The sequence below is a fragment of the Octopus bimaculoides genome, chromosome 18, assembly GCF_046866305.1.
Source record: "Octopus bimaculoides isolate indiv1 chromosome 18, ASM4686630v1, whole genome shotgun sequence".
NCBI classification, from domain to species: Eukaryota; Metazoa; Mollusca; class Cephalopoda; order Octopoda; family Octopodidae; genus Octopus; species Octopus bimaculoides.
In genome coordinates this window covers 15660279-15676733 of record NC_142945.1, presented here as the reverse complement: position 1 = coordinate 15676733, position 16455 = coordinate 15660279, and the positions used below count along the sequence as shown (strand labels likewise).

At 37.3% G+C, this 16455-nt stretch overlaps 1 protein-coding gene across 2 annotated transcripts; it reads right to left on the bottom strand.

Annotated features, from left to right (window-relative positions):
* Nucleotides 1–2414: 2414 nt before the first annotated feature.
* On the bottom strand, nt 2415–10343 carry LOC106873298 (MYG1 exonuclease). Of its 2 annotated transcripts, none has more exons than XM_014920608.3 (8): nt 10212–10343; nt 8930–9085; nt 7706–7801; nt 6772–7005; nt 4989–5067; nt 4256–4378; nt 3184–3365; nt 2415–2606 (listed from the first exon to the last, which is right to left on the bottom strand). In XM_014920608.3, exons 2-8 carry the CDS (start codon nt 9034–9036, stop codon nt 2435–2437), a joined length of 993 nt encoding a protein of 330 aa, XP_014776094.1. In that variant the 5' UTR covers nt 9037–9085; nt 10212–10343; the 3' UTR covers nt 2415–2434. The 2 variants fall into 2 exon arrangements, with proteins under 2 accessions (XP_014776094.1, XP_014776093.1); XM_014920607.3 differs by having other exon boundaries at nt 10144–10292.
* Nucleotides 10344–16455: the final 6112 nt, after the last annotated feature.

Here is a 16455-nt window from a genome sequence, read left to right as displayed (position 1 = left end):
TTATAATTAGTTTAAAAATGGGTTTCCCGTCTCACATACACATGCACACACTTCATTGAAATACCAAGTGTTCTGAACAATAACTTAATGTATTCAAATCTCTGTGGAAGATATTTGAATAAATTAACAAATTCAGAAAAAAAAATATTTGAAGCTTTTTTTCTTCTTCTGATATGTTGTCACATCCGCAGTATATCTTTGCCTATTTTGACATTAAATTGCTTGAAGACTGAACAGTGTAAGGCTAAGTTTTTTTTTCTTTTATTTATATTTTGTATGCTTTCACCTGCCTTTTATTGTTACATATGCATGCAGTAATGTTACCAATTATAGCTTGATTTCACTTCAAGGGAGGGAAGTAGCTAGAAGCATATGATTTCTGAAAAGAAGTGTCCCTGTTGTATATATATATATATATATCTTTGTATCTGTTTGTCCCCTGCCACCACTTGACAGTTGGTGTGTTTACCTCACTGTAACTTAGCAGTTCAACAAAAAAGACATAGAATAAGTACCAGGTTTAAAAAAAGAAAATAAGTGGTAGGATTAAGTAGGTTGACTAAAATTCTTGAAGGTGGTGCCCCAGCATGGCTGCAGTTTAATGACTGAAACCCTACATCATTCTAAAAATTAAAAGTTACCTCACCAAAATCTCACAGATACAAAATAATACATAGTTAATTCAAAACACTGTGAATACATAACCATTACATTTCACAGAGTATTCTGTATGCTAAAGAGTGTCTTCTACTATAGCCCCAGGCTAACCAAAGCCTTGTCTATAGGTATAGTACATAGAGAAACTGAAAGAAACTCTGTATGTGTGTTTATGCGAGTTTGTATAAACTTCACTTTTGCTGGATTGTAAATAAATAATGGTTTCTTGACAGTGCTGTTTTGCTTGTAAAGGGTAAAGACCTCCTTTAGTCATGAATGACCATGGGATTGCACCTAGAAGGTTCCCCTCCAACGCACAAGTCCAGGCAAGGTTGTTTATTGAAGACCAGCAGTCGCCCATGCATACCAGCCTCCCAACTCCCAAGCTACTGATGTTATCCAAGGGAAAGATAAAGGCCGGTACAGCTTGGCACCAGTAACATCACAACTCATTTCTACAGCTGAGTGAACTGAAGCAACGTGAAATAAAGTGTGTTGCTCAAGAACACAACACACAGCCCAGTCCAGGAATCGAACTCACTTTCTCATGATTGTGAGCCCGATGCTCTAACCACTGAACCATGCACTTTCATTTGTTTTGCTTGTGGTCCACCAAGGAAACATATCCAGGCTATCTGTTGATTAATTACACAATAGGTCTATTATTTTACATTGGTGAATAATCATTAAGAAAAGTAGCCGTAGCAATAAAAGGAATAAAACTGCTTCATTTAACGTCCCTTTTTGCCATACTGGCATGAGTTGGACAGTTTAATATAAAATGATGAAGCCAGAGGCCTGTGCTAAGCTCCACATCTGCTTTTGAAGAGCTTCTACAGCTAGATGTCCTTCCTAATGCCAAAAGCTTCACAATGTACTAACTGCTTTTTTTTTTTTTTTGTGGCACCTGTACTGGTGAGGTCACCTAGTACCTGCAAGACAAGATCCCTCAACTGAATGGGATATAAGTATTGACGGGGGATATGCAAGTATGATAGAAGGACAAGGAGTTATCTTGCCAAAGAGAGAAATACATAGCTTTCCCATAAATGTGCAGTCAAATATGAGAGAAATAGCATAGAGGAACAGAAATTATACAAATTTTCTAAATCCTTGCTCATGAAAACATGAACCAAATATATATATATATATATATACATACTTCAGCAATGTAACTATACATGTGCTGTTGGTGATTTTTTTTCTTTCTTTGGACTTTTTTCTTTTTCGATGAAGAGCTATATACCAAATGCCAAAAATTCTCCCTTTTTACTGAGTGTCAAATTAACACATCCCATGTGCACAGGCTCTTGGTGTTTGCTATTTTTAAAGTTCATTTATTCAATTTGACTATATATATATATATATAAACACAGGTAAAGTGTGGCTGTGTGATAAGAAGCTTGCTTCCCAATCATGTGGTTTCAGGTTGAGTCCCACTGTGTGATACATTGGCCAAGGGTCTTCTACTATGGCCTTGAGCCAACCAAAGCTTTGTGAGTGAACTTGGCAGATGGAAACTTATAGAAGTCCATCATATACATATGTGTGTGTGTGTCTTTGTATCTAATTCCCTCCACTGCATGACAACTGGTGTTGGTGTATTTATGTTCTTATAACTTAACAGTTCGGCAAAGGAGACCAATATAAGTACTAGGCTTTAAAAAATAAGTCCTGGGTCGATTTGCTCCACTAAAACTATACAAGGTGGTGCGCCCCAGCGTGGCTGCAGTTCAAATGACTGAACAAGTAAAAGATAAAGATAAAAAAGGAAGATTTATTCGTCTCTTTTCTGAGCAAGAGCAACTTGTGCCATTTCAATAATTCCATCGTATGTTTTGTTTCCACCTATGAAACCTCCTGCATGGACAAAAACACACCCTTTAATGCCACTTTTTTCACTCAGTTCCTCATTTCGCAATCCACGCCATTCTTCAGGGAGAGAGAGTCTGCAAGAAGAGAAGAGGAAAAAAAAGGAGGAGAAATTTTGAATGTTCAGGAGAAACACTGAAATGAAAAAACGAGTTGGAATTAAAACAGTTTTGAAAAAAATTTAGGGTATCAGCTTACAGAAAACACAGCAAATGATAAGTATTCAGTTGTTTGATTAAATAAACTACCTGCTTATCAATGGCTGAGTAATCCACAGACATGTGCATTCTTAACATAGTTTTCAAGCAGATTCAGTGTGACACAGCTGGGTCTTTGAATTACAGATATGACACATCTGAAAGTTTTTGCCAACCCACTTTTACTAACAAGACTTAGGCTAACCAACACTACCTTCTTTTATCTTTTGCTTCAGTCATTAGACCGTGGCCATGCTGGGGCACACCTCACATATGATGGGCTTCTTTCAGTTTTTGTCTATCAAATTCACACATAAGGCTTTAGTCAACATGGGACTATAGCAGAACGTGCTATAAGTGCCATGCAGAAAGACTGAACCCAGAATCAAACTTTTCAACTACGTAACCATGCCTGTGCCTTCACAAACAGTGAATGTTGTAAAAACAAATTTCTTACCGATTAGTGAAAGATCCCAATTCTACAGGAACACACAGAATACGCCAACAGCCATTTTGGTCAGTGAAGAGGACATATTTTATCTTTGGACTTATATCCATTTCTTGTTCCAATGAAAGTAGATGGTCTTTCCACGGACAACCACCATTCTTCAGTAAGAGAACCTCCCCACTTTTGTCAATCTGGAGAGGAAACATTAATAAAGAATAAGCATTAATTGTTAGTTTAGCAAACTTCTTTGTATTTTCCCTAAGCATTTATATTTGTTTGTGTGTGTGTGTGTGTGTGTTTGTATCTTTTATCTTTTACTTGGTTCAGTCATTAGACAACAGCCATGCTGCAGCACCACCTTGACGAATTTCTTTTTAGTCTAATGTATCAACCCCAGTACTTATTTTATTGGTTTCTTTTGCTGAACCACTAAATTATGAGGACATGGACACACCATCACCAGTTGTCAATCAGTGAGGGTGGAGTGAGCAATCACAGATACACACACACACACATATAGGTTCCATTTACTAAATCCACTCACAAGGCTTTGGCCAGTCTGAGGCTATAGTTGAAGACACTTGCCCAAGGTGCCATGCAGTGGAGGTGTACATGAAACCATGTGGCTGAGAAGCAAGCTTCTTACCACACAGTCACATCTGGAAGGTATCAAATATGAACAGTGTGTGTGTGAGGGCACATGGTTAAGTAGTTAGGTTGTACTCATGGCTACTGTTTCAATCCCTGGACTGAGCGATGCATTGTGTTCTTGAGTAAAAAACTCCATCTCACATTGCTCTGCGATCACTTTGACTCCTGACATGTGCTGCACCATGCACCTGTACAGGCAATGTTGATTTGACAAAGGGAGTGAGCTGACGTACAGCACAAACGTTTCATCACTATAAACAAATCGCCTGTGCAGGTTGTTCAGCGAGAAATTGCAGAACCCACATCCTTGAATAAACTGTAATACATGCATTATGATTTTCTGTTCATTTGTACACACACACACAAGTAATTTATCATTAATATAAAATCTATAAAGAAATGAATTTAAAAATTTATAAACAAAACAAACCTCGTATCTTTCTTCTATTGCTTGTTTGACAATTTTTCTTGCAGGAATCCAAGAATTCTTATAAAATGTCACTCGCTCAAGAAATTCACTGCCAACTAGCTCCATAGCTTTCTTAAACTGATCCTGGAGGAGATTTTAAAAGATGTAGATAACATAGTGTTACAAAATTTTAATTTTTTTTTTGTCTTTGGTCAGTAAGTGTTATTTCTTATTTGCTTCTATCGAGAAATCAAAGGAAATGACTACTATTCCCTTCAAACTTTACTTTTAGTGATCTGGACATCAATGTTTTGAAACTAATCTATTTTCCATTACATTTCAGACAGATTCAGTGCTAGTTGCTGAAGCAGAAATATTGTTATAACAAATATTCTGTCCAATACTACAGATTTGCTTGTCAGTTGCTTGTCACTTGAGCATGTCCCTTAGTGGTGATAATATGTGTATCTTTGATCGTGAGCAGGAGTAGTGGGGGGAGCATCACAGTCATGTGTTGAGGGGGATTCTTTAGGGTTTGAATAATTGTAACAAAAGCAAAGTTTGAAGGAAATATTAACCATTTTTCATACTTTCTAGGAAATAATAATTGCTACCCATGGACAAAAATTGTGTAGGATGAAAGGCAAAGTCGTCCACATCGAAATCTAAACTCAGAACATTAAGATGGATGAAATGCCACCAAGCATTTATTTGTCTGGCATGCTAATGTTTCTAAAACTAAAATCAAACATACCTCTTCATTAGTGTCGCTGCAATTCCACAATGGATTCAAATGTGAAACTCGACCGGAGAGATTTGTTGAAATAATGTATCTACAAAAGACAACAAAATAAAATAAGGATACTTATATTAAAATATATTAGTACATTTTTACAGTGTTTGTGTGATTAATTTGAATACTATTTCAAAGGATCTTCTAAAACTGCTTTTTAGTTATTGTTAAATAAAAATGGTTTTTAACATAGGCACAAGACCCAACCCCAGTACATAACAGGTACTTTATTTTAATGAATCAGAAACCTAAAAGGTAAATTCAAGAAAGTAACTAATTATCACAAGGCAATTTTGTCTTATGCTCCACTGACTCTGCTAATCTGTTTTGTTCCAATTAAATAATAATGGTAACAGCACAGATGGTGTTTAATGCAATTAAATATTTTATTAAAAATTAGTTCTTCACTAACTCACTTTCTTGAGATCAAACTCTGCTGGAATAAACACTTTTTTGCTTACTTGTATTTATTTTATTTACCTCTCTTATATTGTAAACCTATACAAGAGCCCTGTGAAGGTGCTTGGCTCAGTGGTTAGAGCATCAAGCTCACAATCATGATGTAGCGAGTTTGATCCCTAGACCAGGCTGTGTGTTGTGTTCCTGAGCAAGACACTTTATTTCATGTTGCTCCAGTTCATTCAGCTGTAGAAATGAGTCGTGACATCACTGGTGCCAAGCTGTATCAGCCTTTGCCTTTCTCTTGGACAACATCAGTGGCATGGAGAGGGGAGGTTGGTATGCATGGGTGACTGCTGGTCTTCCATAAACAGCCTTGCCTGGACTTGTGCCTCAGAGGGGAACTTTCTAGGTGCAATCCCATGATCACTCCTGGCCGAAAGGGGGTCTTTACCTTTTTATACAGGAGCTCAGCACATACCTTATAAAAAGAGTTTATTCTTAAAAGAGAAACCATCCTGTTAGGCAGCTATAAATTGCTCTGAATTAAACCATTGGTAGATGGTCACAGACTGTCTATTTTATCAGGTACAGTTGAACATTATCTTTAAGTTGTCAATGGTTTGTATATATAAAATCAATAAATTTAACCCCTTTGTTACCATATCTATGTCAAAAGACACTTCCTTTCTTTCAATTAATTTTGAAAATAATGAAGAATTTATTAAAATGACTTTATCATATTAAACTACTGTTTAAAATATAAATTAACATGAAATTTTGCCTCAGTAGTCTTCTACTAGCATGCATGCATGCATCCAATACTAAATCGGGTCCAGGAAGGAACAACCATTAGTGATATAATTATTTTTTATCTTTTACTTGTTTCAGTCATGGAAGGGTTTCATTGAACAAATTAACTCCAGGACTTTTTTTTTTTATTTTAAAGTCTGATACTTATTCTATTGGTCTCTCTTTGCCAAACCTCTAAGTTACAGGCTTATCAAACAAACACAAAGTAACACACACATAGATATGTACATACACATATACATGATGGGCTTCTTTCAGTTCTCATCTACCAAATCCACTGACAAGGCTTTGGTCAGCCTGAGGCTATAGTAGAAGACACTTGCCTAAAGTGCCACACAGTGGGACTGAACCCAAAACCATGTGGTTGGGAAGTAAATTTTCTTACCACATAGCTATGCCTGCACCTATATATACATTGACTATATATGCATTTAATACTGATTACAAACATTTTCATATTCACACACCAAAAGAGACAAAAAGAGAGAGTATGTGCCAAAAAAAAAAAAAAAGAAACATTTTTTGTAGTTACTTTGGTGTACATTCACACTGATTGATTCCATTGTCTATCCCATCTATTTCTTCAATGAAACGTTCGTAAACTTTATCAAAAATTGTTGTCACAATTTTATTGTCTTCTTTGCCACATTTCAAAACATTCTGGATGATACGTTCACCAAAATGGTAGTAGACCAAACCAGCACTGCTCAGTTTAGTTGTCCACTTCTTGCTTGAATTTAAGCTTGACATTGATTCATTAAATGATCTGTATAAAATATGAAAAGAAATATAACATTTTTCTGCAATTAAAAACCATATTTCCTTAAATTAGAACAAAAAATAAATATGTACATGCTTAGAATGAGTTATTATTAAAAAGGAAGAGGAGGTCATTAATCTTATCTCTGAAGATGAAAAAAATGATTATTTCATCTATTTGGTTGGTACATAATTAACAACTGTTTTCTTATTCTAAGTTTTATTTAAAACTATTGCAAATTAAATGATAAAACAGTCATTAATTATGCACCAACTCCATACATTATGGTGGGAAACTGGCAGAATTGTTATCACACCAGGCAAAATGCTTAGCAGCATTTCATCCATCTTTACATATTCAGTTCAAATTTCAATGAAGTCAATGCATACACATACACACAGATAGATAGATAGAGACAGATAGAGAAATAGATAGATCTATTAGGGGTTTCTTCCAGTTTCCATCAATCAAATCCACTTACAAGGCTTTTGTTGGGCAGGAGTTATACTAGAAGACACTTGCCCAACATGCTGCACAGTGAGACTGGACCCAAGACCACATGGTTGAGAAGTAAGCTTCTTAACCACATAGGTACGCCCGCACCTATTTGTACAGAGATAGGGAAATAAAAGTAATAAGCAAAAATTGTATTTAATCAGTGTCATTTTGAGAGGATAACAAAACAGATTCAAATAAAGTTTCTAACCGTTGATGATGATCAAATCTGAATGTAGAAGGATCGTACACACCACCGACATCAACTACAACATCACAAGTAGCCAACTTTTCAGAATCACGGGTTCTGGAATATAAAGTAAAAGCAAATATATTTATTCATATAAAGTCAAGTTACAGGACATTATATTTCTCTTTTTTGCTGCTTTCACAGATTCCCATGACTCTGTCACCATCCAGTTCCATTTTTATGAATTTGAATTGGAAGCTTGAGTCATAGTGAATCTTTCATTAGTTGATTACACAACCATGGACACCATCCCTATGGATGTGTTGCAGTTATTCTCTTGATAGAGCTTGGCCATCTTGACCGTTGATCTTCTAGGATTCCTCTGTTCAGCACCAATGTAAGAAGTACCATTGGCTCAGTTGAGCTCTTCTGCTACCTCTTCACAATCTGTCGTGTTGCAGTCACATGACTTTGCCGTATCCCTGGTAGGGTGGCTGAACAGTTGCTATACTTTGCCAAAGGGCAACCTGTAACTATACAGGGTATGGTCATCACTCATTGAAGTATTTTCAAAATACCTGCACACTGCTGTTTTACGTACATGCAAAGTCCACCACAAGGTGAAGTTCTTGTTGTGGTCTGGTGGCTTGTGTGCTTCAATGACCCTAAGAACTATGCTAGTGGAGCACAAGCTCTTTGTAGAGCCTCCTATTCTTGACAGGTCACAGGGTAGAAGTCAGAATATATGGACCACTTCTACCTAGAAAAAAATGCCAAGTTACAAGAACATCAAAGACAATTGAAAACCAATAAGACCTGGGATAGGAAGGCCTTCCCTTGGGAAAGCATGGGATACTGAAGTAGAGCTGCAAAAGCAGGGATCTAAATGCAGAGAAGCTTCTCAAGCAGCATTCTATCTATATAACGTGTTGAGAACAATGGAGAAAACCCATGCCAGCATGGAAAGTGGACATTAAACGATGATGATGATCTGCATCTATATATATATATATATATATATACATATGTAATGATCTTTCAGTGTCCATCGACTAAAGCCACTCACAAGGCTTTGATTAGCCCAGGGCTATAGTAGAAGAAACTTGCCCAAAGTGCTACACAGTGGGACTGAACTGAACCTGAAATTATGTGGTTGGGAAGCAAACTTCTTACCACACAGCAACACCTGAACCTCATATTATATCCGAATATAAAATACATATCTGAACATAAAATTATATTTACCTGATGATAGTGGAATCTTCATATTCAGGAAGCAATCTGAGTAGAAAACAGGCTAGAGCTTCGTCACAATGGAAAGTACCATTATGTGTTCCAATTTTCTTGACCATGGCAGATTTTTTTGCAGTGTCTGAATTATCAGAGGAGTTCTTAGTATGGCTGCAAAGTAATTCAATAATAATAATAATAATAATAAAATAAACAACTACCTACTCGCCAGATACCTAACACATTACACACACTAATATAACAAAAGAAACTGATGCAATACAATACCAGGAAGAGTTTCCATTCCCCCAACAACAAAAAAGAACACACAATGCAGCACACACCCCAGCAACATGGAGGTGTAGCAGCTGATGCAGTATTTATCTGAAACTACCAAATGCTGAACAATAATAATCCTTTCTACTGTGGCGTCATTTGAAGGCTAAAATGCAAAACAATGTGTTTTGTACCTAACAATGTGTAACATCAATTGTAAAAATATAATAGGATTTTTTTAAACCGTCGAATAGCTATGAGAGTCCATCCTAAGTAAAATAGGAATCAAAGAGGATTCTAAGTTGAGAACCACTATTATAGACAAACGTTGATATTTTGAACGTATTTAATACGCGTGTTTCTAATAGTTTTACGAGTTGTTACGCAAGATAGTTCTTATGTGTATAAGTACTCGAAACGTGTATTAAATGCATTCAAAATATCAGAATATGAACATCTGGTTTTGTATTTACCTATACATAAAGCGGCATGATTAAATTCACGGAGACAGCGAAAAGCAATCAACTAAATATAATTACATATTTTGATTGCATAGGATTAGTAGTTTTTTTTAACTATAAAATCATTTATCATTTTTCAAAAGCTTAAATGAATATTTTAAAACTACATATGTCGTGTTTACGTGTATATGTATATGTCTAGTTCATTCACCCTACGTTTGCTTTAAAAAATTACTCTGTATAAAAGATAAAATTTAATCGCTATTCATTAGTATTAAGAATATATACGTTGCTATTGCTTTCAAGCGTATATTTGATCGTATCTCAGCGGATTTAGAGCAAAACGTCAAAAGCCTGTTAAATGGAAATTCTGCATTTTAATGGCTTTCGCGGTTTTTTTTCAATTCAATACAATTATAACAAAAATATACTTTTCTTATATAGAAATCAGAATACAGTATCATCTATACACTAGTAATAGCAAATACATACCCTCGTTTCAAATGTGAGTCACTGATCATATTACAAAATGTATTTGTTCTGGAAAAGCAAAATGTTACCTGTATAGAAAATACTCTAATTAACGACAGCATCTATTGTCAGACGGACACACTGAAAAAAAGTAACATTAAAAAAAGATACACCGGACCATCTGAGCCACTCAAATAGCTTGATTAGAAAGAATTATTGAAGTTACCCTATTCACTTCTTTATTTACTAATTCATTCATCAACAAGGATAGCGATCTTACGGTACGAGATATATATCTATCTATCTATATATATATATATATGTATATATATATATGCTTCGAAATATGGTGAGTCTGAAAATGAAAATAGTTTTTCCCCGACGATGCACCGTTTTGAAGTAGCTACTAAGACACGAGTAACTTCTCTATAACTTTAGAAATCACCTTCCAGCGATCTCGTCCAGTAGGGACTATTCAAGCCATCGACTCTGAGAAAAAAGTCGAAATTCTTCATAAAGTTTGGAAGAAAATTCGACATTCACGAACTCTTGAAGCTGATTGAGAGAGTACCAAATTAAGTGAATGTGTATAACAATGTGTATAACAATGTAGGTGATGCAGCTTTTCTGTCTTTACTGACATCGACTTATCCCCTAAACCTTTCTTGTAGCCTTTCTTTCTCATCAACAAAGCGCAAAACGTTAAGATTTCATTCGAAGGTTTGTAAGTGTCACCAAACATAACAGCAACAAATGCTGTTATTTCGATCATCGGCTTAATTCACACCTTGTTCAGAATGGGTCATCTCATCATTCACTCAGATTTATTATTCTTTTATTTGTTTCAGTCTTTTGACTGCGGCCATGCTGGAGCACCACCTTTAGTCGAGCAAATCGACCCCAGGACTTATTCTTTGTAAACCTAGTACTTATTTTATCGGTTCTTTTGCCGGACCGCTAAGTTACGGGAACGTAAAGACACCAGCATCGGTTGTCAAGTGATGTTGGGGGGACAAACACAGACGCACAAACATACATACATATATATACATATATACGACGGGCTTCTTTCAGTTTCCATCTACCAAATCCACTCACAAGGCTTTGGTCAGCCCAAGCCTATAGTAGAAGACACTTGCTCAAAGTGCCACGCAGTGAGACTGAACCCGGAACCATGTGGTTCGTAAGCAAGCTAATTACCACATAGCCACTCCTACTCCTAGGCTGTGTAGATTTTAGAACATTTATAAATAGAAGGTCTTACAGCTGTTTCCAGGATATTTATTATATCCCTTCATCGGAGACGGTGTGAGAAGGTGGTTAAGCAATAGTTAATTCAGATAAGATACGAAATAGAGAGTGAGGTGGAGGAATGAAAATAGATGTGAGATATGCAGGGATATTGTATTTGTAGATCCATTATTTAAGCAGAATGGTATACATAAAAGATTCCAATACCTTGTGAGTAAAATCCAATAGTATTTAAAATTAGTCATACACACATACACATACAACCAGTCTCATATGTGACTGGAACTTATTTTATTGATCCCAGAAGGATGAAAGACACAGTTGATCTCAGTAGTATTTGATCTACAAATATTAAAGTGCATTAACAAAATGCTGCAAAACACTGTCCAATGTTCTAACAATTTTGCCAGTTCACTATCTGTCAGTGTTTTCTAGGGTGACACGGACTATGAAACTATGAAAGTTGTAATACTAATGATTAAAGATAGTGGGAAGTTCATTAACATGTATGAAGAGATTTTAGATAACATTTCTTTACATAGTTTCATAAATGTCATTGAGTGTCATCAGGTTTAGCAGAGATGGTAAAAAATGTTTTGTTTCCTGGATAAGTTTCAAATTTTGAATTAAAAAAAAAAAGAGATGTACCAGAATGACACAGTAAGAGAAGATAACTATTTTTTCAAGGACATTGAATATAGAGAATATTTAGTATTTGAATGCACATTAAAAATATTTGCAAACTACATATTGATTTATTTCTTATTTATTTTAGGTATTTTATAAAAGCAGGAATATTATGAAGTCAACAGTATATGTGTGTGTGTGTATATATATATATATATATATATATATATATATATATATATATATAATGTGCGTCTTGGTTTTTATCTTTTACTTGTCTCAGCCATTTGGCTGTGGCCCACGCTGGGGTGCTTTGAAGCGGGGGTTTTTTTTTTTTTTTTTTTTTTTTTAGTTGAACCAGTTGATCCCAGTACTTATTCTATCAGTCCCTTTACTAAACTGTTATGGGGACGTAAACAAACCAACATTAGTTCTCTGGCATTGGTGTAGTAATACAAAGACAAAAACGTAGGTGTGTGTGTGTGTATATATATATATATATATATATATATATATATATATATATATATATAACATGGGCTGTAACTGCTGAGGACATACGTAAGCTTGCAAGGAATGAAGCCAGTATGCTCCGTTGGATGTGTAATGTCAATGTGAATACCCGTCAGAGTGTAAGTATCTTGAGAGAAAAGCTGAACATTAGAAGCATCAGTTGTGGTGTGCAAGAGAGACGATTGCACTGGTATGGACATGTGGTGAGAATGGATGAGGATAGCTGCGTGAAAAAGTGCCACACCCTAACAGTTGAGGGAACCCGTGGAAGAGGTAGGCCCAGGAAGACCTGGGCTGAGGTGGTGAGGCAAGACCTTTGTACATTGGGCCTCACCGAGGCGATGACTACTGACCGAGACCTTTGGAAATGTGCTGTGCGTGAGAAGACCCGGCAAGCCAAGTAAGATCGTTGCCAGTGCCCCTGGACTGGCTCTTGTGCGGGTGGCACATGAGATGCTCCATTTTGAGCGTGGCCGTTGCCAGTACCGCCTGACTGGCTCCCGTAGGATTTTCGAGTGAGATCGTTGCCAGTGCCCCTGGACTGGCTTGTGCGGGTGGCACATAAAAGACACCATTTCGAGCGTGGCCGTTTTCGTGCGGGTGACACGTAAAAGCACCCACTACACTCTCTGAGTGGTTGGCGTTAGAAAGGGCATCCAGCTGTAGAAACTCTGCCAAATTAGATTGGAGCCTGGTGTAGCCATCCGGTTTCACCAGTCCTCAGTCAAATCGTCCAACCCATGCTAGCATGGAAAGCGGACGTTAAACGATGATGATGATGATGATGATGATATATATATATATTAACCCTTTATATATATGCCACCAAAACAAAGCACTTGTGAATGCATCAGTAAATTTAATAGGTAACAACTAACAGACGACACCATATTATCATCACAGTTTCTATTTTATTTTATTGATCTCAGAGGGATGAAAGGTGAAATATGCTCTTCACAAATTGTGAGCTCATGCATAAATGTTTATTCATGTATACACACAGCTGTAGAGCCTGAATTGAGATATGTAAAACAAACAAAAGATCTATAAAACTACATCATTCTCCATACTTATACAAACTGCATGTATAGGTAAAGATAAATATGTGCATATTAAACAGATCATGTTGAGTTAACAATTTAGGTGACATTGAATATTCAAGCATATAATTTTTACAAACTCTCCTCCAATAACTAAGCAAAAATTCATACAATATAAGATCACATTTTATTCTCTTTGCACCTTTGCTTTTCAATTTTTATCCTGTATCATCTAGACTCCTTTATAAGAGTCGTTTTTAAAAATATTTATTGAAGTAAGGCAGTGAGCTGGTAGAAACCTTAGCACACCGGGCGAAATGCTTAGCAGTATTTTATCTGTCTTTACGTTCTGAGTTCAAATTCTGCTGAGGTCGACTTTGCCTTTCACCCTTTCGGGGTTGATAAATTAAGTACCAGTTGCGTACTAGGGTTGATCTAATCAACTGGCCTCCTCCCCAAAAATTTCGGGCCTTGTGCCTAGAGTAGAAAAAACAATATTTATTGAAGTATGAAGCTTGATAATTTTGAATTAGTAAGCATATGTATATCAGATCAGGCTGGGCTTTTATGTATATCTCCTCCATGCAAAAGGATGGACATGACAAATTTCTGTTTATATTTAAAAATTAGGTCTCCAAAAGTGTCTTTGTCCAGACTTCTTTCTATTAGCTGCAATCTGACTTTGTGGTATATTTCGCAATACCATCATAAGATTTTGAGATAGTTATTCATGCCAATTCCACTGTAATTGTTGTTGGCACTCTGTCACTTACGACGTCGAGGTTTCCAGTTGATCCAATCAACGGAACAGCCTGCTTGTGAAATTAACGTGCAAGTGGCTGAGCACTCCACAGACACGTGTACCCTTAACATAGTTCTCGGAGATATTCAGCATGACACAGTGTGACAAGGCTGGCCCTTTGAAATACAGGTACAACAGAAACAGGAAGAAAGTGTGAGATAAAGTTGTGGTGAAAGAGTACAGCAGGGTTCACTACCATCCCCTGCCGGAGCCTCGTGGAGCTTTAGGTGTTTTCGCTCAATAAACACTCACAATGCCCAGTCTTGGAATCGAAATCGCGATCCTATGACCGCGAGTCCACTGCCCTAACCACTGGGCCATTGCGCCTCCACCCACTGTAATTATATATGACAAAAAAAGGCAGTGAGCTGGAAAGCTCATTAGAACTTCTGACAAAATGCCATACAGTAGTTCTTCCAGTTCTTTATGTTCTGGGTTCAACTCCTACCAAGCTCAACTTTGCCCTTCCAACCGCCCCGCTCTCAGAGTCAATAAAATAAAGTACCAGTCAACTATTGGGGTTGATGGAATTGATTTAATCTCCTTCCTGCAGAATTGTTGGCCTTGTACCTAAATCAGAAAACTTTGTATAAGACAAAATTTAATTCATGTAAGGAAATAAAGAATTGGTTTCTTGTTAACTAGAAACAAAGGTTTTATATTTCAGTTGATATAGAGAATGCAGTATTCTGAAGTGAATATGCATTAACAGAGAAGTGAAATTGTGTCTTGACTCACTGGAAGCTTACCAATTAAATCTGTAGCACTCACAGCACATAAAAGAAATACATGAATTATCAATATGTCATTCTATAGGGACAAAAATGAAGTCTGAGTAAACTAGTGCTGGTCTGTTTTGGCCAAATCATTGAATAAAGTTCACAAATTTGGAAAAGTTCTCATGTGATAGGGAAATGGGTATTCCTTTAGAATAGACTCAGACATTATCATATAGCATGCCAAAATTTATAATGTCTTCAGACCTCATCATCATCATCATTCAACATCCATTTTCCATGCTGGCATGGGTCAAATGGTTTGACAGAAACTGGCAAGGACAGGAGCAGTGCCAGGTTTCATTGCCTGTTTTGGTATGATTTCTACAGCTGGATGCACTTCCTAACACCAACCACTTTACTGCATGTAGGCATCATATGTATGTTTAAAGGGAGGGATCTTGTTCCATCCCTTTTCTGTAAATTTTTTCAGTTTTGACATTTTTGAAAACTTCTTCAGATTTATATTATCCTCCGCTATCTGGGCGACCAAGTTAGTAGTGGGGGTGGGTGCGCTGAAAGTGTAGCTGCTAGAATAAGAATAGCCTGGGCAAAGTTTAGAGAGCTCTTACCCCTGCTGGCGACAAAGGGACTCTCACTCAGAGTAAAAGGCAGACTGTATGACGCATGCGTACGAACAACCATGCTACATGGCAGTGAAACATGGGCTGTAACTGCTGAGGACATACGTAAGCTCGCAAGGAATGAAGCCAGTATGCTCCGTTGGATGTGTAATGTCAATGTGAATACCCGTCAGAGTGTAAGTATCTTGAGAGAAAAGCTGAACATTAGAAGCATCAGGTGTGGCGTGCAAGAGAGACGATTGCGCTGGTATGGACATGTGGTGAGAATGGAGGAGGATAGCTGCGTGAAAAAGTGCCACACCCTAACAGTTGAGGGAACCCGTGGAAGAGGTAGGCCCAGGAAGACCTGGGCTGAGGTGGTGAGGCAAGACCTTCGTACATTGGGCCTCACCGAGGCGATGACTACGGACCGAGACCTTTGGAAATGGGCTGTGCGTGAGAAGACCCGGCAAGCCAAGTAAGATCGTTGCCAGTGCCCCTGGACTGGTTCTTGTGCGGGTGGCACATGAGATGCACCATTTTGAGCGTGGCCGTTGCCAGTACCGCCTGACTGGCTCCTGTAGGATTTTCGAGCGAGATCGTTGCCAGTGCCCCTGGACTGGCTTGTGCGGGTGGCACATAAAAGACACCATTTCGAGCGTGGCCGTTTTCGTGCGGGTGACACGTAAAAGCACCCACTACACTCTCTGAGTGGTTGGCGTTAGGAAGGGCATCCAGCTGTAGAAACTCTGCCAAATCAG